The sequence below is a fragment of the Danio rerio genome, chromosome 10, assembly GCF_049306965.1.
Source record: "Danio rerio strain Tuebingen ecotype United States chromosome 10, GRCz12tu, whole genome shotgun sequence".
NCBI classification, from domain to species: Eukaryota; Metazoa; Chordata; class Actinopteri; order Cypriniformes; family Danionidae; genus Danio; species Danio rerio.
In genome coordinates this window covers 26,730,124-26,751,805 of record NC_133185.1, presented here as the reverse complement: position 1 = coordinate 26,751,805, position 21,682 = coordinate 26,730,124, and the positions used below count along the sequence as shown (strand labels likewise).

Sequence of the window (21,682 nt, the reverse complement as noted above, 5' to 3'; positions counted from 1 at the left end):
TCTGGCTCAATATGGCTGCCATCGCATCATCCAGGTGGATGCTGCACACTGTTGGTGGATGAGGAGACTCTCCCTAAAAATGTGTAAAGCACTTTGCGTGTCCAAAAAAGCGCTATATAAATTTAAGGAATTATTATTATTCATTCATTCATTTTCTTTTCGGCTTAGTCCCTTTATTAATCCGGGGTCACCACAGCGGAATGAACTGCCCACTTACACAGCATATGTTTTACGCAGCGGATGCCCTTCCAGCTTCAACCCATCTCTGGGAAACATCCATTCACACTCATTCACACTCATACACTACGGACAATTTAGCCTACTCAATTCCCCTATAGCCATCTTTGGACTGTGGGGGAAACCAGAGCACCCGGAGGAAACCCATGCCAACACGGGGAAAACATTCAAACTCCACACAGAAATACCATCTGACCTAGCTGAAGCTCAAACCAGAGAGCTTCTTGCTGTGAGGCGACAGCACTACCTACTGCACCACCGCGTGGCCATTATTATTATTATTATTATTATCATAATTTTTGTAAAAATGTGAAGCCTGTTTCCGCCACTGGACAAACAAACAAGCAAAAAAGTAAATGTATGAATAGGCACCTTTTTAGCAAATTAGTACCCAAAAAATTGAACTTCATTAACCAATGGTCTATCAACAAACAATGTTTGAATAATTGAGGTTGTACATTTTAAAAGAAAAAAAAAAAGCCAATTTCACAACTACAAAACTTTAGTAAATGTACTGGTAATTTTCTGCATGTCTTTTTTAAGACAACTCAAAATTGGGGGGCAACTCAGAACTCTAACTAATTTAGAAGAAAACCAAATTCGTAAAATGTAAACTTGCTGTTGTGATTAAAAATATCTGTAAGAGAAAAGTTCTCAAGTTTGTACAGTATATTCATTCATTCATTTTCCTTCAGCTTAGTCTCTTTATTCATCAGGGGTTACCGCAGCGGAATGAACCGCCAAATTATCCAGCATATGTTTTACACAGTGGAAGCCCTTCCCAGAATGGGGAAACACCAATACACTACATTCACACACATGCACTACGTTGAATGTAATACAATTACATTACAATTAAAAACAATTTAGTTTATTCAATTCACCTATACCTCATGTCTTTGGACTGTGGAAGGAAACCAGAGCACCCAGAGGAAACCCACGCAAACATGGGGAGAACATGTACATTCCACATAGAAATGCCAACTGACCCATTCGGGACTCGAACCAGCGAGCTTCTTGCTGTAAGATGACAGTGCTAACCACTGAGTCACCGTGCCACCCTGTACAGTATATGCTTGTGTGTAAATATGTTCTGTGGCAGAACATATTGTTCTATTGTTTTATATTTATGCTTTTTGAATTTTTTATGTGGTCCAAGGTTACACAAGTCACTTCCTTCAAAAACATTTTACAAATCTTATTAACCACCAATACACAATTGTATGTTGTGATGCTGGATGCTGACAGTATATATATATACATATATATATATATATATATATATATATATATATATATATATATATATATATATTATATATATGTATATATATATATATATATATATGTATATATATATATATATATATATATATATATATATATATATATATATATATATATATATATATATATATATTATATATATATATATATATATATATATATATATATATATATATATATATATATATATAATATGTATGTGTATGTGTATATATATATATATATATATATATATATATATATATATATATATATATATATATATATATATATATACACATACACATACATATTATATATATATATATATATATATATATATATATATATATATATATATATATATATATATATATATACATACAGGGCTTAATTTGTGCAGGTACATGGCGGAACCTGGCACTTCTGAAATCTGATCCAGCACTAAATTATTTATATATATATATATATATATATATATATATATATATATATATATATATATATATATATATATATATATATATATATATATATATATATATATATATATTATATATATATATATATTATATATATGAGAGAGAAAGAGAGAGAGAGAGGATTCATGTTTACCTGTGTGGTCCACACTTCACTGCACATATTTTGCCTAACAGACCAAAAAGCAGAAACACCATCTGAGCCATTTGGAAAACGTGGGCTTGAGTTCAGCCCACTGTTTCCATGAGTAATTTTGACTTTTTTTAAAGCCCCTGCTCTAATAATTCAAAGAAATTAACAAGTTTCTGTTGATCTTTTTTTAAAGATATAATAATAATAATAATTAAATTGATTTAATCAATAATAATAATACATCTTAATCATGTATTCCACAATAATTCAAAGCAAAATTATGCAAAAAAATAAATTTGTCAAATTATTGGGAAAATTGGGAAATACTTTTTTTCTTAAATGGTCATTAAATTTAACTTGCACACATTTTGGCCCAACTCAAACTGTATGTTTTAAAGCAAATAAGTTAAATTTATACAGGGTATATATGTATATATATATATATATATATATATATATATATATATATATATATATATATATATATATATATATATATATATATATATGTATATATATATATATATATATATATATATATGTATATATATATATATATATATATATATATATGTATATATATATATATATATATATATGTATATATATATATATATATATATATGTATATATATATATATATATATATATATATATGTATATATATATATATATATATATATATATATATATRTRTATATATATATATATATATATATATATATATATATATATATATATATATATATATATATATATATATATATATATATATATATATATATCTTTATAGATGACCTTTATCATTTATTATTATCATTTTAGAGTTTTCCCTTGCATATTGACAAATTACAACTGTATTGTTGTATTTTATAGCAAATCAGGTAAATATGTATTATGTATGCATTAAATCAGTGTTTCTTAAAGTGGAGGTGGCAAACAATGAAGGATACTACTTTTAGAATTACCATATTTTAATTATAACCTACAGAAGATAAAAAAGTTTTTAACTTGTTATATTTAATATAGAGGCGAGGCAGTGGCGCAGTAGGTAGTGCTGTCGCCTCACAGCAAGAAGGTCGCTGGGTCACTGGTTTGAACCTTGGCTCAGTTGGCGTTTCTGTGTGGAGTTTGCATGTTCTCCCTGCGTTCGCGTGGGTTTCCTCCGGGTGCTCCGGTTTCCCCCGCAGTCCAAAGACATGCGGTACAGGTGAATTGGGTAGGCTAAATTGTCTGTAGTGTGTGAATGTGTGTGTGGATGTTTCCCAGAGATGGGTTGCGGCTGGAAGGGCATCCGCTGCGTAAAAACTAGCTGGATACGTTGGCGGTTCATTCCGCTGTGGCGACCCCGGATTAATAAAGGGACTAAGCCGACATGAAAATGAATGAATGAATATATTTAATATATATACTTAATATTGAATATTTACATAAAAAAACAACAACATTCAAATAAAAAGCCATCAGCCATTCAATTTTCTTTCCATTGGATTGCGACCCCTAGGGTTATTACACTAGATTAACATCACATCAATATCATTAGTTGCAGAATATTGATTTTATTTCACAATGTTAAACTTTGACATCTCTATAGCACTCACATGCATTCAAAATAAAACCCAAGACTGAACAAGGAGGATGATCTCCCAGTGGGGGTCTACAAAATTAAACCAGTCTTGTGCTGTAAACATTGTGCCCACCATTTTCATTAAGTGAGGTTAATATTAAATTAAACAAATGAATAATGACTATAAAAATGATATAGTTGATAGACTGTTTCACTTTTTTATGTTGTCAACATGCTCCTGTTTATATAGTTCCTATTGGTGTGTGTGCACTATTGTGTGCAATATTTGTATGTTAATAACCTCCTCCGAGCATACAGTAGTGGGGGTCATGAGTCACTGAAGTTGTTAATTTAGGGGTCGCTGGCTGAAACCAGAACAAACCATCGTTATACAATAACTTGCCGAATTACCCTAACCTGCCTAGTAAACCTAATTAACCTAAGCCTTTAAATGCCACTTTAAGCTGTATAGAGGTGTCTTGAAAAATATGTAGTCTAATATTATTTACTGTCATCACGGCAAAGATAAAATAAATCAGTTATTAGAGATGAGTTATTAAAACTATTATGATTAGAATTGTGTTGAAAAAATCTTCCTTCCATTAAACAGAAATTGGGGAAAAAAATAAATGGGGTCTAATAATAATTTAGGGGCTAATAATTCTGATTTCAACTGTATGTAAATGTTTGAATTGGTGTTAGAACTTTTTATTCACTTAAAAAATTACCAGTAGCATGAACTTTAAATTAGTCAATTATTTTAAGTAAATGCTATTCATTTTAAATTACCATACACTTCTTTAATCTCCTTGACAGTGTATGGGTTTAGACATGTTCTTATCTTGGTAAACTGGTAACCATTTTCTAAAAGCAGTTCTTGAGGCAAATGCCGCATGGTATCTTATTGCTGACAAACAGCATACAGCATCATGAAAGTGACCTCATCTTGCTGACAAACACACATGCACTAATGCCAGATATGCTTAGTAATGCTGCCCTTTCTGTTTTGTTTTGTTCCAGAGCAACTGGCCTGTAGGAGTGCATTACAATGGCTAAAGGTATTGAACTTGGTCTCTCTCTGTCTCTGGGAAGAGGGCTGGCTGTGAGGTCCACTTGCTCTTTGGCTTAGAGAGAGAAGCTGTAGAGAGAAGCTGACATTTGGGCCTCCTTTCACATTATACACACTACAGAGACTTTTTTCCCTTCATTTTCTTAGATACTATGTTAAGGCAGAATGTAGTCCAAAATAGTGCATAGCCCCTGGCAACAGCTTATTAATCAAAGGAAGCTAGCAGGGCATGGATATAGTACTGGATTGGAGTGTGATTCTGCATATAAAGCCATGAGTGTGTCGGGCAGCCAAACATTTCTTTAATTCATCATAGGTTCTTCATGCTTCGTCACGCTCTTCTTACATGTCATTGTTCGACTCTTAAGAAAGCCTGTTAGACCACAGATTGTTTAGGGCTTTGGAGACTTGAAGCATGCACTCACTTCCCAATGGAAAAGCCTCAAAGCAGAGCTGATTACTGTCAGACCAACTGCCTGCCTCTCCTCATTGTGATACTGAAAGAAATACTGAAGAAAGCTAAAAAATAAATAAACATTGACTTCCACAGTAGGAAAAAATAGTATGGAAGTCAATGGTTAAAGTTTTCCATCTAATAGTGAGTATATTTCAATTGTGGGTGAACTATTCTTTTAAATGTGATGTAATTTACAGCAATTGCCATTTATTCTGGAAGTCAGATTAAAGCAATACAGTAATGTTTTCAAGCCAGGGTCATTTGCGATATGTGCCCAGGACTACATGTTTGAGAGTCAAGAAATACATACCCAGTGCTCCTGTATGTGTGCTCGCTGTGTTTGTAAATTCCATTTCTTGTAAATCCACCAGAGGCTGCTGTGTACATTTCTGCTGATCTCAACATTCTTCTCATGCGGGTCCATGAGAGTAGCTGGTCAGCCTGTTGTCATGCATAATATATTAGCTTGCTAATGACTGACTTACCCACCACCTTCCCTAAACCCAACCGATAGTGTTTTTAAAAGCAAAGTAAAAGAGAAAAGTCATCATGGCAGCAAGATTTCACACTGCTTTTTCATTTTAGTAGGCTTTTTTGTTTACTGCTTTTTCTGTTGTTTCGTTTTACCTGGTTACAAGAACCGTTCTTCACTGGACTCAAACCCCAATCCGCTAGGCTCAGCCTCTCAAGTCCCTTTGCATTCGTTTTACATACAAAATGCAGCTTATAGCCCCTTTCACACAGTGATACCGGTAAATATTCAGAACATTTCCAGAACAACTTTACCGGTAAGTTTTGAAAAACGCTGTTCAGACAGGCACAGACGTTCCAGAACTTTTCCGGAAGAGACCATTTTCACATCCATTCTAAAATACTGGTAAATTCTGACATCATTAAGCAGAAATAAGCTCTAAACAGCTGCGCTTGTATTTGTAAACATAGAAGTGGTACTTACTGTTCATGCAGCTGCTTTTGTCTCAGAGACATCCAAAGGCAGAAGCGCGAACTGCAGCTAAATGTTTAAACAGTTGACTACATTACAAATTATGTGGATGTATAAGTATTGTGAACAACTTCAATAAAAACATTTGGAGGAACGCTTTCGCATGTTGAAATGTACATAATATATGTGTGTGCTGGTGCTCACCGTAGCAACTGAAGCAGAGCTTGAAGGTAAACAAACATCGGTTTATCATAAGCATTTTATCGATAATTTTTTACACAGTTGGCATTAAGAAGGAACATAGAAACTTCCTTTGACTAATTTCTATTAGCTAAATGTGTCTGGAAAAATATTCAAAGGCTTTTATTGTCATAAACAGCCCAGATGTGAATGCATCTGAATGTTCTGATTGGCTGGAGTTAGACGTCTCATGTCAGCACGTTCTAAATGTGAACATGCTCGTTCTGGCAATTTTTCTTTTACATTCACACAGCTCAGCTTTCCAGCAAATTACTAGTAATGTTGCAACTTCTTTTTCTGGAAAATTGCCGGAACAAATTTACCGGTATTTTCAAAAAGGGTCTGTTCACACATGATCCCTTTCCAGAAAATTGACGGTTATTTTCCAGAAAGGTCTGTATGTGTAAAGGGGGCCATTGTGTACCCCTGGGCACAAATTTCTTGGTTCTCAAAAATTTTGCTCTGGGCACATGTTGCCAAATATGTTTGCTTCTTTTAGTTTTAGGAAATAAAGTCCAAAACTCCTGCTCATGTTTCACAGTGGTGGAATATATCAAAGTGGACTGATTTCTGTCCATATTTATTGATTACAATAATTCATCATTAAAACACCATTAAATCAACACTGTAAGCATACTGTTTTATCATGTGAGGTAAGAAAAAAGGAAAACCAGCCAAATTCAGTGTGCAACCTTGAATCTGTTTTATTTAGTTAAAATTCAGCCATTGTAGCTCCTTATGTCAGTCTTCTCTGGACTCAACAGATGATATCTGTCCAGTTGATGTCCAAATGATGTACCACTTCCTTATAATGTCATGTCCTAAAAAAGCATTTTAAGTGCAAAACCCTTCATAAATAGTCAAGGCAAGCATCATGTTCTTGTAACTGTAGGTAATTTATAATTAATTATTAAAGTAAATCTTATACAATTGCATTTGCCAAGGAAAACTAGCTTCATATTTCAAATTCTCCTTGCAAGTTCACATTCACAGAATGCCATATAATATTGCTCCATTCCACGAAAAAAGGCCAGACTTCAGACTGCATTAAGACCATAAAGAGTTGTGACTCCGCATACCGGAGGGTTGAGAGTCATGCATGAAAATCAGATACTTGGCATGATGCGGTCATTTCATTTGGACTTTATGTGGCAGCCAGCCAAACAGCTTTCTGCATAATTTCTTCCTCTTGATTTTGGCCTTGAACAGGCATTGATTCTGAGTTTGAGACTGAATCTGAGGTTGAATTTGGGACATAATCTGAAGCGAGGGCATAATCTCAGTGTGGGACATAATCTGATTCTGAGGTTGAAGCTGAATCTGTGACTGAGACTGAATCTGAGGTTGAATCCGAGACATAATCTCATTTTGGGATATAATCTGATTTTGAGACTGAATCCGAGACATAATCTCAGTGTGGGACATAATCTGATTCTGAGGTTGAATCTGAATCTGTGACTGAATCTGAGGTTGAATCCGAGACATAATCTCAGTCTGCGGTGTAATCTGATTCTGGGGTTGAATCCGAGACATAATCTGTGTGTTTGCTGGAGGCCGTGATGGAATTTGTGGCTGTGGATGAGTTTGAATTTGTGACTGAGCCTGAATCTTGCACTGAATCTGGGAAATAATTTGAGGCTGACTTTGATTTTCAGATTTACTGTGGGTCATAATGTTGGCATTTAGCTGGTGTAATTTGTGATTCTGAATGAGTGAGGTGAGTAAAGAAAGAGATTCTTCATATCCTTCTCTCCTCTCTGGAGACAGTGGGCACAGACTCTGAAGGAGCTCCTTAAATCCTCTCTCCTGTTGCCGGAAATCATACTCCACACTAGTGATTAAGAAAGAGAGAAGAAGAGGATGGAGATCAGTTTTAGTTACTTCAGTTAATCAAGTTAATGCTTTTTAGTTCTTTTTCATTTTAAAAAATTGGATACATTTGAAGTATTAACTAAATAAATGCAGCCTTGATGAGCACAATAGTCTTTAAAAAAAAACATTTACCTACCCCAAAGGTTTGAACAATATGTATCCACTCGTACATTTCAATAAAAGAAAAACCAATGAGCTTCACAAGCTGTTAAATCCCAAGTCAAATGTTTAGAATGCGTATGTGAACCATTTTCATGTGCGATCCATTTAATAACATGAGAACAAATGTGTGCATGTGTGGAAACATGGTCACAATCGCAAGAAAATGTTCCAAAAGTACATTTCATATGTGCCACACAATATTTCATGTGATTTTACCATGATTGCTTACATGAAAGTCATGTGTTTTTAATATTACAAAATAGTTATTAAAAATACAAAATAAAGAATTCTAAATAATGTAATCAATCAGTTTATGTGCTTTTATTTCTTTATTTGTTGATTTCAGTGAGTGGGTGGTAGAAAACAATATGTAAAATGTTTTCATGTAAAGGAATGTACTGGATTAGAATACAGTGAAGTTCAAAAGTGTATCAAGGATACATCACACAAAAAATAACTAATCTTTCATCATTTACATGTTGTTCCAAGCATACATTTACTTTTATTTATTCCGAAGAATGAATAAGAAGATCATTTGTAGATTAATGTGGTAAAGAAAAATAACCTATTTACTTTTTTTATAGACAAAGCATGTGCGACACACAGGTTCACACAAACACACATAGGCATACAAAGGCATACAAGCACACAGATGCACATGCGCATGCACAAATTTAAAAACATGCTGTGCCCCAGAGTTTATAGGGACATGAGGGTGAGTGAATGATAGCTTTATTTTCAACTAGGGATGCACAATGGCGGTTTATTCCGCTGTGGCGACCCATAATAAATAAAGGGACTAAACCAAAAAGAAAATGAATGAATGAGGGGTGCACAATATATCGGCGGCCATATCATTATCTGCTGATAAATGTTATTTTTAAGGTTATCGGTCTGAAATTAAAATGAGGCCGAAATCTTTAAGCTGATAGATAACGTAATTGTACAGAGCTGCCTGCCTTGCGCATGCGTGGGTCCATCTTGTTCAGACTTGTCCATTGCACTATAATGGAGCCTTTCTCACATTGTTTATTCTTTCAAAGTCAGTCCTTTCTTTGTGTGGTATTGCGGTGCATTAATAACTTAGTAAGTAGTCATATTTCTTATGATTGTTGATATGTTTGATAGAGTTTTATTTTGTATTTTGGTTTAAATCGCCAAAATATATTACATGTGTAAACATAATAGCAGCGATGCACACGTGCTAAACAACTTATTGCGTTGATTGTAATCTACATGATTATCTGTTCTTATAAACGGATTGCTTGCCATGTGTTGTTGATGTAAGATTGTATTCAGTTTGATCGGTATATCTATAATGATTATTACGAGCGCACATGATGACTATCAGCACGCAGAGCTAGGGAGACGTGTGCCAGTCACTGAATCCAGCATATGTGTTCTCTACTGTCCGCCACATTCTCATTCATTCATTCATTTTCTTGTCGGCTTAGTCCCTTTATTAATCCAGGGTTGCCACAGCGGAATAAACCGCCAACTTATCCAGCAAGTTTTTATGCAGCGAATGCCCTTCCAGCCGCAACCGATCTCTGGGAAACATCCACACACACATTCACACACACACACACTACGGACAATTTAGCTTACCCAATTCACCTGTACCACATGTTTTTGGACTGTGCCCACTGTTTTCCACGCGAAGGCAGGGAAATCATGCAAACTCCACACAGAAACGCCAACTGAGCCGAGGTTCGAACCAGCGACCCAGCGACCTTCTTGCTGTGAGGCGACAGCACTACCTACTGCACCACTGCCTCGCCCTTCCGGCACATTGTGTCTTTATATTATGCACTGTGATTGTCATAATGTCATCTGTGCTCAATGCTCAGGTGTTGTATCAAAATCTGACTCCGCTTCACGTTGACGTGCATCACACAGCGGCTGCAGTTAAACTTTTAAACTCACAGCAGTTTATATTAAACCTTTCATCTATCATTTTTCTCCCACTTGACAACAAGAATGAACATAGAATGGTTGTTTGATTGACAAGAAGCACCTACAATTGTTTAAATTAATCTAACCCGCCAAATGGGACTAATTTTTGCTGCACTGTATTTAGTTTTTTGCTTATATGATGGCTCTAAACTGTCAAATCACTTCTCAAAACATTGCATATTTCTACATATGTACATTACTATAACATGTTTTATTCAAGAACATTTGATCTGGTTTCAGTTCTTAGTTCTTTCATTTTCATTTTATTGTAAATATATTTATTGACTTGTTTGTTAATTAAATTAATTAAAATTCCCATTTTGTTATTTACTTTATTATTTTTGTGCAACAGTCAGGTTGCATGTAAATTTGCTATGCGAAGAAACTGTGAAATCATAGGCTATCCAGTTCATAAAATAAGTTCAAACTTCAAAATTAAATAAATATTTACTTTTAAAAAATATATAATTTTGAAATATTTATATTTAATGGAATAAATCAGTTATCGGAATCTTAAGAGTTATTGGTTATTAATGTTGGCCTAAAAATCCATATTAGTGCATCCTTTTTTTCAACATTTATTTTGGTATAATTTTTATTATGTTTGGATTATGCTCAACAGTGGGTTTGAAAGGACAGAATTTTGAAAACAATTGTATTGCAATTGCATTGTATTTTGAGTTGAATAATTTGTAAATTGAGTTGAATGTCTTGGACAGCTAATAATCAATGGTTTGCAGGGACAGTGCTCACTCAGCATATATAAGTATACTCCTCACAAATCTGTTTTTTAAATTCATTTTTTATAATAGAAATCTTCACAATATTATATTTATACACATACATTAGATTAGTCAGTACTGAAGCAAATCTGAAGCTTATCTAACAAAATAACTTACAACAATTGTCAAAAAACTAGTTCACCCAAATTTATATGTTATAGAAAACTATTAAATACAAAGTTTAATTTTTAAATATGTTTGGTGACTAAAATATTATTTTGATAAATATAATAAATATATGCCTTTAATAATTCTGTTTTGTTTAAATGCACCAAAATGCTTTGCCAGTATTCACTGAGAAATGGATACAACTATTTATTTTCAAAATGGGGTGTACTCCATTATGCCGAGCACTGTAGTGTTTCTTCACATAGTTACATCACAATAATACAGCATTTTCATTTAGTTTGATGGATATGTGTGAATTTTTTTGACAATTTTGTTTGTATGCAAACGTATTTCAAACTTACAAATGAAAAACCATATTCCATTTGTAGTACACTGTTGTTGTGTAAAACGACCCTAAAATGGTTGATAGTCTCACTGGGTGCTCTTACCTGTAGACAGCACATGCAGTTTTCTGACAGGTGGAACAGTCACTGAGGTCTTGGCCAGTTCGAAAACACCTCCGACTACATTGATAAAAATAAAAAATGGAAAAAAAGATTTTTAAAAGCATTTTTAGCATGATTTTTGCCTTGCACTCACATTTATAAACGCAGTTAGTCCTCATTTACAGCCTTTATTGACCACCAATTGAAGCTAAAATCAAATGTACATTAAATTAAGCCACAACAACCTTCTTTTCCTGCGCCTCCGCTCTAAAAAATTTCTCACAATTACCTGTAACACATCCAGCTCGCCAGTCACACTTGCCTATTATCTACTAATGTTGGAATAACTCAGTCTCTCACCCTTTGCTGAGTGCATGGCTCATCTCCAGGTCCTGGATGATGTTCAGAAGAGTTGTGATTCTTTCTTTGTTAGATTGCAGATTCTCCTCTACCATCTGTAATTTATGCTTAGGGTCCCTCGATCTGCCACAGTGAGGCGACGCAGGAAGCAACCGGGCCACAGAAGCTGGGTGGTCGTGGATTAGAGAACAGGGCTCATTTGGGACTGAGCCAACTGCTTTCGAATGAGATTTCATTTGTGTCTTTGAGTTATTGAGACTCCCATTGTTCTGTACAATTGGGTTTCGATTGGAGGCCACGTTCAAGTTTTTACTGACCCCCGTTATGAATTTAAAAGCTGGTGCTTGGGGAGGTGCAGAAGAAGGTTTGGGAGGTCGACAGGCAGGGGTCACAGGGGGTGGTGGTTTATTTGGAGGCTGAAGTGAGTCGTTGATCATTTGATTTTCCAGTTCTGCTTCTATGATATCGACCTGTTTCTTTGACTCTGTGTCACTCCAAGATTTTAAATCCGTCTTGCTGTTTGTTTTAGTTTGAGGAAAAGCCCTAGCAGAAGCAATGGCTAGTAATGAGGACTCGAGAGAGTCATTATTAAGCTGATTCAGGACAGAGTGCCTGAAAACCGCTGGCTCTATCTGTCTACGTGGCATTTTCGAATGAACACACAATGCGCGCGAGGCTGATTTGAGCCCAGGGCTAGTTTGAGAATGTTCTTTGGTGTTCGAATGCACCACCACTTCAGTCTGAGTGGTGGTAAATGCATTTGAGAGGTTCTGATGGTTGTGTGTTTGCTTCGTAAGTGTTGCTTTGTCATGGGTTGACATATTTGGGTCATGTGAAAACAAGCAAGCGTCGTTTTGACTTTTTGACTCACGATAAGGATGTAAAAGTGAATCTTTAAGCGTGGATATACCCTGCAGTGGTGTTCCACTGGTGTTTGTTCGCTGCGTGGATGTGTTGGTAACTAGCTTGTGCATATCAGCAGGCGAAAGATTGTCTGTGTGTATCGGCGCATGACGTGGTTCACCGTGAGGCCCTGAGAGTTTATGTGTGTGTGTTACCAGTGCCAAATGGGAACGTGAATCAGAGGGTGAGGATTCTGACTCTGTGTCAGCACAGATTTGCGTCTCGCTTTGAGGTTTAATGCCAAAATTTGCGTGTGAGCACATTGACGGTTTAGTGTGCATGTCAGACTTGGACTCTAATCCATTAGGGAACTGAACCTGTCTGTGAATGTTTGAAGCAGTGGAGGATATGACACCTTCATTCACACAACTCTGCACTATAGTTTGGTGCTTGACATTTGAATGTACATGAAAACAAGTTGGGGATTTGGAGAGTGTGCTTAACCTTGAGTGTTTCGAAAGTGTATCGCCAATTTGGGGTTTGGACTTCTGTGGTGTGCTAGTTTGGGAGAACAAAGTAGCAGTTTGCAAAGGTTTGATGTTTGTTCTATTGTCAAGCTGGGGAGACTTTGAGTGTGTGCCTGTGACTCGATTTCCTAGATTTGGCCGTTTCTCATCAGTGTTTGTCTGCTGAATTGATCCAACGTGGGTGTTTGCATGTGTTATTCTGGTACTTGTTATCGGTGTGGCTGCTTGCTTCTCTGTTGAGCTGTTTTTGTGTGTTTGAGAAGGGTTAACAGACACAGGAGGCCTACAGGGACAGTAGTTGTGAGGTTTTTGTGCATTCAAAAGTGTGTTTACAACCTTTGTTGAAGCTCTATCCTCCCTTACGGTTACAGTGAGCGTGTGCGTATTTAGAGCCGATGAGCGACTGGTATGATTAATGTTTGTGTCAGCACTAGATTCCCTCTTGACTGCGTGATGATTAGTGAGGTTTGATACCTCACTCTGCTGAGCAGGCAGCAGAGATAATGGCCATTCCTTGTTTATATTCATGTTGAGATAAGAATGAAGGTTAGGACTCATGGGGTGCTGGTCTGACTGTGTAACACTGCGGTCGGTGTGCCTTTCGATCTGCGTGTATTCCTGCACGTCCTTCCCAGGATAAAGAGGGGATGAACGTCTCAACTGGAGTCCCAGAGAACTTGAAGAAGTTGGCGGCGTAATAATTTTGTTTTGGCTGTATATTCCAGGAGGTGTTGGGTTTTGTCTTCCTCCACAAGTGCTGCAGATAGTCACAGGAGGTCTGTGAGAAGGTGAGCATATATTTTTCTTTCCTTTGCTAGACTCCTCGGCTTCACTAATGTCACTGCTGATCCCGCCTATTACCTCGGAGTCTACCACGCTCCCATTAGTGAAGTGACAATTCCTTCTTGGTTTTAGCCTGCTGTTGGCCACACCTCTTATTGGAGGACTGGTTCTTATTGGACGGTTGTTGCACTGCACTTTTTCCTTCATGCTTTTACAAACGTCCCTCTCCAGTCCCTCAAACGTCACTCCCTTTTTCATTTTAGTTTCCAAACTTCGTCGTTTTATAATAATACTTCTTGTTTTTTCTTTCACCTCGTTTGGGATGTGGCCATTAGGTTGCATGAGCACTTTGTTTTCTGATTGATTGCTCAAAGTGCCTGTATGTTTTCCTTCCAGTTGTAGTTGGTTGTTTCTGATTGCCGGTGATGTCTGCACACCGACATTACAATGATGAGCCAGCGTCAGGGCTGCCATACTACTAGTCCCATTTGATATGGTCCTCCAGACACGTGTTCCCACAAGCGCAGGCTCTCCGAGAACTGGCACCGGAGTGGTGTGATCAGCTGCCCGTCTACCCATTTCAGGTATAACTGGTCCAGGCAGACTTGAGTGGAAATCAATGCATTTGACCACTATGGTACACCTGAGGTGGAAGGAGAATGAGGAGAACTTTTGAAAGTAAATAGACTGGAAAAGGCAGACAAAAGGTGAATAGTAATGAATGTAATTTGGGCTGTAGATAACCAGATGTGAGTCATGCTGAGAAACCTGTCATTTAGGCTTTAAAATGGTACTTGTTGTATTGATGTTTAAAAATGTAACTTGGAAAACTCAGAATTATTAGAAATGTTTTGAAAACCTCAATTACAATCCTCTTCAAAACTTGTTTGTGTAAGGCTAGTTTTATATAGGCTGTGTGTTACAGGACTGAATATAAAAATATGATCAACTTATTAATATATAGAGTTGAAGTCAGATTTATTAGCCCCCCCACCCCCCTACCCCTGTTTATTTTTTCCCCAATTTCTTTTTAACAGAGTAATTAGATTTTTTTTTCAACACATTTCTAAACATAATAGTTTTAATAACTCATTTCTAATAACAGATTTATTTGATCTTTTCCATGATGACAATAAATAATATTTGACTATATATTTTTCAAGACACAGCTTAAAGTGGCAGTTAAAGGCTAAACTAGGTTAATTAGGTTAACTAGGCTGGTTAGGTTAATTAGGCAAGTTATTGTATAACAATGGTTTATTCTGTAGACTTTTGAAAAAAATATATAGCTTAAAGGGGGTTTATAATTTAGACCTTAAAATAGTTTGTTAAAAAATATATAAAAACTGCTTTTATTCTAGCCGAAATAGAACAAATAAGACTTTCCCTAGAAGAAGAAATATTATCAGACAAACTATAAAAATGTCCTTGCTCTGTTAAACATACTTTAGGAAATATATAAAACAGAAAAAAAATTAAAAGGGGAAATAATTCTGACTTTAACTCTATATATTTAGTAAAAATGCTTTAAACATTCACCTATTTTTTAATAATGGATTAGTATTTGACTAATAAATAGTAATATAAGAAAAAATAACTATTAGAAAATGGGAAAATTTGAGAAAAAGACAAACTCTACATAAATTATTTACAGAAAAAATAGTGACATCAAGATTATAGTTCATTAGTCAAATACTAATCTATTTGTATACTATCTATGTGTACTGCGCTCAGCATAATAAAGTACACCCCATTTTAAAAAGGAATATTTTTATCCATTATCCAACATATTTTGGTGCATTTAAACAAAACAGACTTATTAAACAGATATATTTATTAAAATAATATTTTAGTCACCAAACATATTTAGATATTGAAAGATAATACAATTTAATTCAAGCAAAATATTGCAAAAATAAGTAAAACCTACAAATTTTCAACAAATTTAGCTTTTTTAAATTTTTCATCTTTTTTTAAAATTTTTGTATTTAATATTTTTTCTGCAACATATAGACCATTTTGATTGATGTAAACAATAACAATGGTCCTTACGTTTTTCCTGTTATACATTTTTAATTTCTATAGCTTCTGAGAATGCAAAAAGCTCTACATATTGATAAATAATGTTATGCTAGATGTTTCAAAGTGAAGGTATAAATTGCCTCTTGTTACAGTTAAGAAATAGTTTGACAACAAGCAGGAAATATTCATGGGCCAATGACATCACCACATTAAAATAGTCAAGAAATTTGGGTGTACTAGATTTTGGACCGTTATCGTAAGTAATTTTGTTAGATAAGCTGCAGATTTGGCTTCAGTACTGACTAATCTAATGTATATGCATTAATATATTATTGTATAGCTTCATATTTAAAATATGAATTTAAAAGTTTGAATTTGAGGGGTGTACTTATTTATGCTCAGCATGTTATGAGTTTATTTTGTGTTAAAGCATTTCAAACCATTCAGAGGCAAACTCATCAGATCAGACCAAGTTCAGTATTCTGTAAATGATATCATTAGTCAGTCATGGGGACACACATTCATGTGGCACCAATGGCAATGGTTTCTGACAATAACCCACATACAAAAACTGCAAGTGTCAACCATCTGCTACCGCCTGCAGTTACTTTTAAAATGAATATATTATATCGAGATATTGGATGAAAACTTGAAATTGGGATGCAATTCATTACAAGACGTGTTGAGGAAATGAAAAAAAAAAAAAATCATGCAATGCTTCAGTAACAACAGTGCTGTTTCAGAGCACCTGATAATAGAATGTACAAAAGACCTTCCTGCCTAAACCAGATGAATCCAATTTGGAAAGAGTAAGCAGAAAGATGAGAGAGAATAGAGTGAAATCAAAAGAACAGGGTGATATCAAACAGGGAGAGAGAGAGTGAAGAGAGAGAGAGAGAGAGAGAGAGAGAGAGAGTACAAGTGTGCTGTAACACATTCAGATTCCATTACCTCTGATCTATCTATTCAAAAATTAATATGTACAGTTTCTAGAGAAATAAAGAAACTGTGGTCTGTTTGCTCAGAGTTAAATAGTGTCAACATGAGTGTGTGTGGGTGGGTATGTGTGACTAATTAAATATTTCACAGACTGACAAACGTTTTGTTCTGCTCTGACCTGACTCTCTCTCTTTCTCTCTCTCCACCTGGTCTCCTGCCAGCCAGGCTCTGCTGCCCTTTCTCTCATTCAACCCACCTTGGGCACCTCGATAATTCGCTTGACAAAGAGGGTGTTAATCAGCGACTGACAGTAAATTTTCTAATGAACCACTTTAATAAGTGGGTGTTTCAGAAATGTGTGTGTGCAACGTTTTGTCTACATTTTAAAGGACCAAATGTCCTCAAACTGAAAGAACAAACTGAACTCATCAAATATAAGGTATGTGGTGAATACAAATAATTTGTTAAAATAAGAATAGTCAAAACAGAAGATAAGAAAGACTGAAAATATGTAAGCAAAATCTATCTATCTATCTATCTATCTATCTATCTATCTATCTATCTATCTATCTATCTCTCTCTCTCTCTCTCTCTCTCTCCATCCATCCATCCATCCATCCATCCATCCAAAATGTTTTTATTCTCTTTAACATTCTCCCTAACAATTCATGCATGTTTACACACCTTTACAGTTATATAAATATACGTTACATCCATAAACTAATACTTATATTTTTGCCCAATATATATATATAAATAAAATATTCTCATCTTATAAAACAGTATGAAGCCAATGCCCCAGGCAGATAGACAAACATTTCATGCATGTGTGAATGCTTTTTGCAAAAAATACCATCATGAGATGAGTGAAGTATCAAGAAAATGTCTGATAGTAGTGTCACGATAAACACCGCAACTTTACTGTGACGGTGAGCCAAACCTTTTCACTTTCCATCCTCACTTACTGTTTCGCCATCACATTTCCAGCGAACACACACACATTCCCTCAGCCCCCAGCCTTGAATGTGCAAACATTTCAGATCGTCTTGTTGTTCATTCCCCCTAGCATCTCTCTTTCTTCATGTTCTGTTGTGGATGTCAATCTGACCCCTCTGGGTGGCACCAGGCTGTGGCATCACACATGACAACAGCCTGAAGTCAGTCTAGGAATGATTGTAGTCTTGAAGCACCACATTCGCAGTCTCTCCTTCAAGACATCACAACAGTCATACAACCTTTTATTGCAAATAAACACAAAAGGAATTGCAGGAGTTGCAGGTCTGATTCAAAGTTGTCCCATATATGGCCATATATGTACTCAATTTATGTACTTTTTATTTCTCGCTGCTTGAATATATTTTTGACAGGTAGTTTCTTTTGTTTACGTTATTTCTTGTTTCAGATATTATGCTTTAGTGTGTGTTGTTGTGTTGGCTATTGCTGTGAGCCAAATCGCCCCAAATCACCCCAAATCGCGAACAGTAAAAAGATTCTATCCAATCAATGTTTGTAACTGTAATAAAATAAAATAAAATTTTTGCAGTATTAATAATGTAATAATGAACAATAAAATTATTAAAAAATAAAAATAAAATCATTAATAGATAACAATAAACTTATGATACTTATTTGGTGTGGATTATAATATATGTGATATGCAAACATGTATGCGATTAATATGTGATTACGTGTTGTGATATATCAGATATCTATATGAGAGACTTTTGGAATCAACAATCATACATCCTTTTATTTTGCATAAAAGGAGAGGAAGAAAGGAATGAGTTGCGAGCCGAATTCAAACTAGCACTACTTAGATAAGTGTTAACTACTAGGCCACATCTCTAGCTGAAAGATTTTTTTTTTTTTTTTTATCAGAATTTTTCAATCATAAAACATCAGAATTTTTGCAGATGTGTTGCAGATATAAATGAAGAAATAAAAAAGGATTAAGTTGCAAGCCAAATTCCAGTGAGTGCCAACCACTACACCACATATCTATTTCAATGACTAAACAGTTTTTTTTTAAAATCAAAATTAGTTTTAACCATAAAGCTTCAGACTTTTATTGCAGATGTACTGCAGATACGAATAAAAAAAGGAGTAAGTTGCGAGCCAAATTCAAACTTGTACTGTTTAGATGAGTGCCAACTACCGGGCCACATCTCTAGCTCAGCGAATAATCATTTAAATAAGAATTAGTGTTTCAACCATAAAACTTCAGACTATTATTGCAGATGTATTGCAGATACAAATGAAGAAATAAAAAAAGCAGTAAGTTGCGAGCCAAGTACAAACTTTCTCTGTTGAGATCAGTGCCAACCTCTACGCCACATAGTTATCTCAACGACTAACCTTTTTTTTTTTAAATTCAGAATTAGTTTCAACCATAAAACTTCAGTTTTATTGCAGAAACAAACGAAGAAATAAAAAAGGAGTAAGTTGCAAGCCAAATTCAAACTTATACTGTGTAGATGAGAACCAACTATCAGTCTACATCTCTAGTTCTAGTATTAACAATTTTAAAATCAGAATTAGTGATTCAACCATGAAACTTCTTTTTTTTTTTTGCAGATGTATTGCAGATACAAACAAAAAATATATAAAAATAGTGATTTGCGAGCCAAATTTAAACTTGTACTGTTTAGATGAGAGCCAACCACTATGCCACATCTCTATCTCAACGGCTAACCTTTTTTTAAAAATCCGAATTAGTGTTACATCAATAAAACTTAAGACTTTTATTGCGGATGTATTGCAGATACATATAAAGAAAGAAAAAAGGAATGAGTTGTGAGCTGGATTCAAACTGGCATTGTTTAGATGAGCGCCAACACTACGCCACAGCTCTGGTTTAATGATTTACCATTTTTAAATCAGAATCAGTGTTACAACCACAAAACATCAGCTGTTTATAACAGATGCACACAAAAGGAAGAAAAGAGGGATGAGTTGCCAGCCAGATTCAAACTTGCATTGTTTAGATGAGCACCAACCACTAGGCCACAGCTCTATCTCAAATATTTACCTTTGTTTATCAACATCAGTGTTACAAACACAAAACAATAGACTTTTATTTTGTACACACACACAAACGCCTACCTTCGGTTCCATCCTGAGACTCAAACCTCATGTTGCAGGTATTTTCTCCTGCAGGTTTTCAGCATCCACAAAAGGTCTTGTTGTCCAGTGCGGCGAGGAGACTCTTAAGATGCCTGAAATCCGCACATGAGCTTGTGTTGACTGTCACTCACTCCTCTGGCTCTCCGCAGACAGTAATCATCCTCCCTCAGAGGCTGATTGGAGGCTGTTTGCTTCTCTCCAGAGGCGTCTGCTTTTCATTTGTTTTGATTTGCTCTCACCTTCACTTGCTGAGGCAGCAGGCACAAAGATGCATTGATCTGTGTCCTCAGCCTTGCACACTCTCTTTTCTCTTCTCTCTCTCTCTCTCTCTCTCTCTCTCTGAGTCACTCTTGCTGTCTCGCTTGCTCTGTCTCACCCTCGTCCACAAATGCAGATCCAGTGCTGGGTCAAAGGCATCCTAAATTCAGCTGGAATTAGGTAGGGTGGGGTGGAAAAGAGAGATGGAGAGGGAGAGATAGAGAGAGAGAGCAAGGGAAAGAGAAAGAGAGAGAGATTCTACATGCAAGGGGCTGTGTGAAAATTACCAGCATTGTGAAAAAACAGATTGAAGGATGAAGTTAAGAAAGGATGTTTGACTTTTTTAAAGCATGGGTTTTTAAAATGGGATCCACAAGATCAAATAAAACACTATCGTATAAAATTAGCAAAACATAATTAACTAAATAAAATGGTTAATACTACTATGATGTCAGTGCATCTAGTCTTGTGGTTAAATGCTCAGAACAACTGTGACCCGAGTTCAATTTTTGCCTTGCGATCTTTTGCCAATACTGCTTCTCTCTTTCTACCACAACTTTCCTGTATGTGTACTGTCCTATTGGCAAAGCACGAAAATGGCCAAATACTATAATAATTATAAATATAATTATTGCAAAATTGTATATTTTATAGGATGATTAAAATAATAAATAATTCTTTTAATAAAAGTTATTATTATTTTAAAATATATTCAAATCCGATTTAAATGGATCTTAAAATAATTAGATATATAAACAAAAAGTCAGTACTACGATACTGATAAATAAATTGATAAATGAAAAAAAATTCCTAAATCTTTTAAAGTGTGTGTGTATATATATATATATATATACATCTATTTTTTTTCAAAGTTGCACAATGGGAGAGAAAAACTGTTATTGGTGTAAAATAATGATTGATATTACTTTGTTATATGTTGTAATTTTAAAAGTAAAAGTCGAAATCAAGAGGGAACAAGGATCTTTACGTCTTCAAGGACATAATTTTGATTATGTATTTATTATTCATAATGGTGTTTTTTTTAATCTGTTAGGACTGTTTTACAGTCAAAATGTTGTTTTTTCCCACGCTACCTTCATAATTCTAAAG

At 35.1% G+C, this 21,682-nt stretch overlaps 2 protein-coding genes and 2 long non-coding RNA genes across 9 annotated transcripts in view; 2 read left to right on the top strand and 2 right to left on the bottom strand.

The window, feature by feature from the left end:
* Positions 1-6,302, top strand: part of LOC137490376 (uncharacterized) — a 28,589-nt gene extending 22,287 nt beyond the window's left edge. For both annotated transcript variants that reach the window (XR_012386293.1, XR_011009806.2), the window contains exon 3: positions 4,703-6,302. This is a non-coding gene — a long non-coding RNA (uncharacterized lncRNA). The remainder of the gene's footprint in view (positions 1-4,702) is intronic.
* hrh2b (histamine receptor H2b) overlaps positions 1-6,361 on the bottom strand; it is a 29,156-nt gene extending 22,795 nt beyond the window's left edge. The window contains exons 1-2 of the mRNA XM_073913433.1: positions 6,164-6,361; positions 5,519-5,649 (exon numbers count right to left, since the gene is read on the bottom strand). The gene's annotated coding sequence lies outside the window, so the exon portion shown is untranslated. The remainder of the gene's footprint in view (positions 1-5,518; positions 5,650-6,163) is intronic.
* Positions 1-21,682, top strand: part of LOC141376355 (uncharacterized) — a 974,232-nt gene that overhangs the window by 165,215 nt on the left and 787,335 nt on the right. The gene's annotated exons all lie outside the window — the stretch shown is intronic.
* Positions 7,071-20,660, bottom strand: LOC101882400 (uncharacterized). Of its 3 annotated transcripts, none has more exons than XM_073914654.1 (5): positions 20,294-20,660; positions 18,157-18,398; positions 12,078-14,873; positions 11,721-11,795; positions 7,071-8,222 (listed from the first exon to the last, which is right to left on the bottom strand). In XM_073914654.1, exons 2-5 carry the CDS (start codon positions 18,165-18,167, stop codon positions 7,520-7,522), a joined length of 3,585 nt encoding a protein of 1,194 aa, XP_073770755.1. In that variant the 5' UTR covers positions 18,168-18,398; positions 20,294-20,660; the 3' UTR covers positions 7,071-7,519. The 3 variants fall into 3 exon arrangements, with proteins under 3 accessions (XP_073770755.1, XP_021327925.1, XP_005155405.2); XM_021472250.3 differs by having other exon boundaries at positions 18,157-18,318; XM_005155348.6 differs by lacking the exon at positions 18,157-18,398.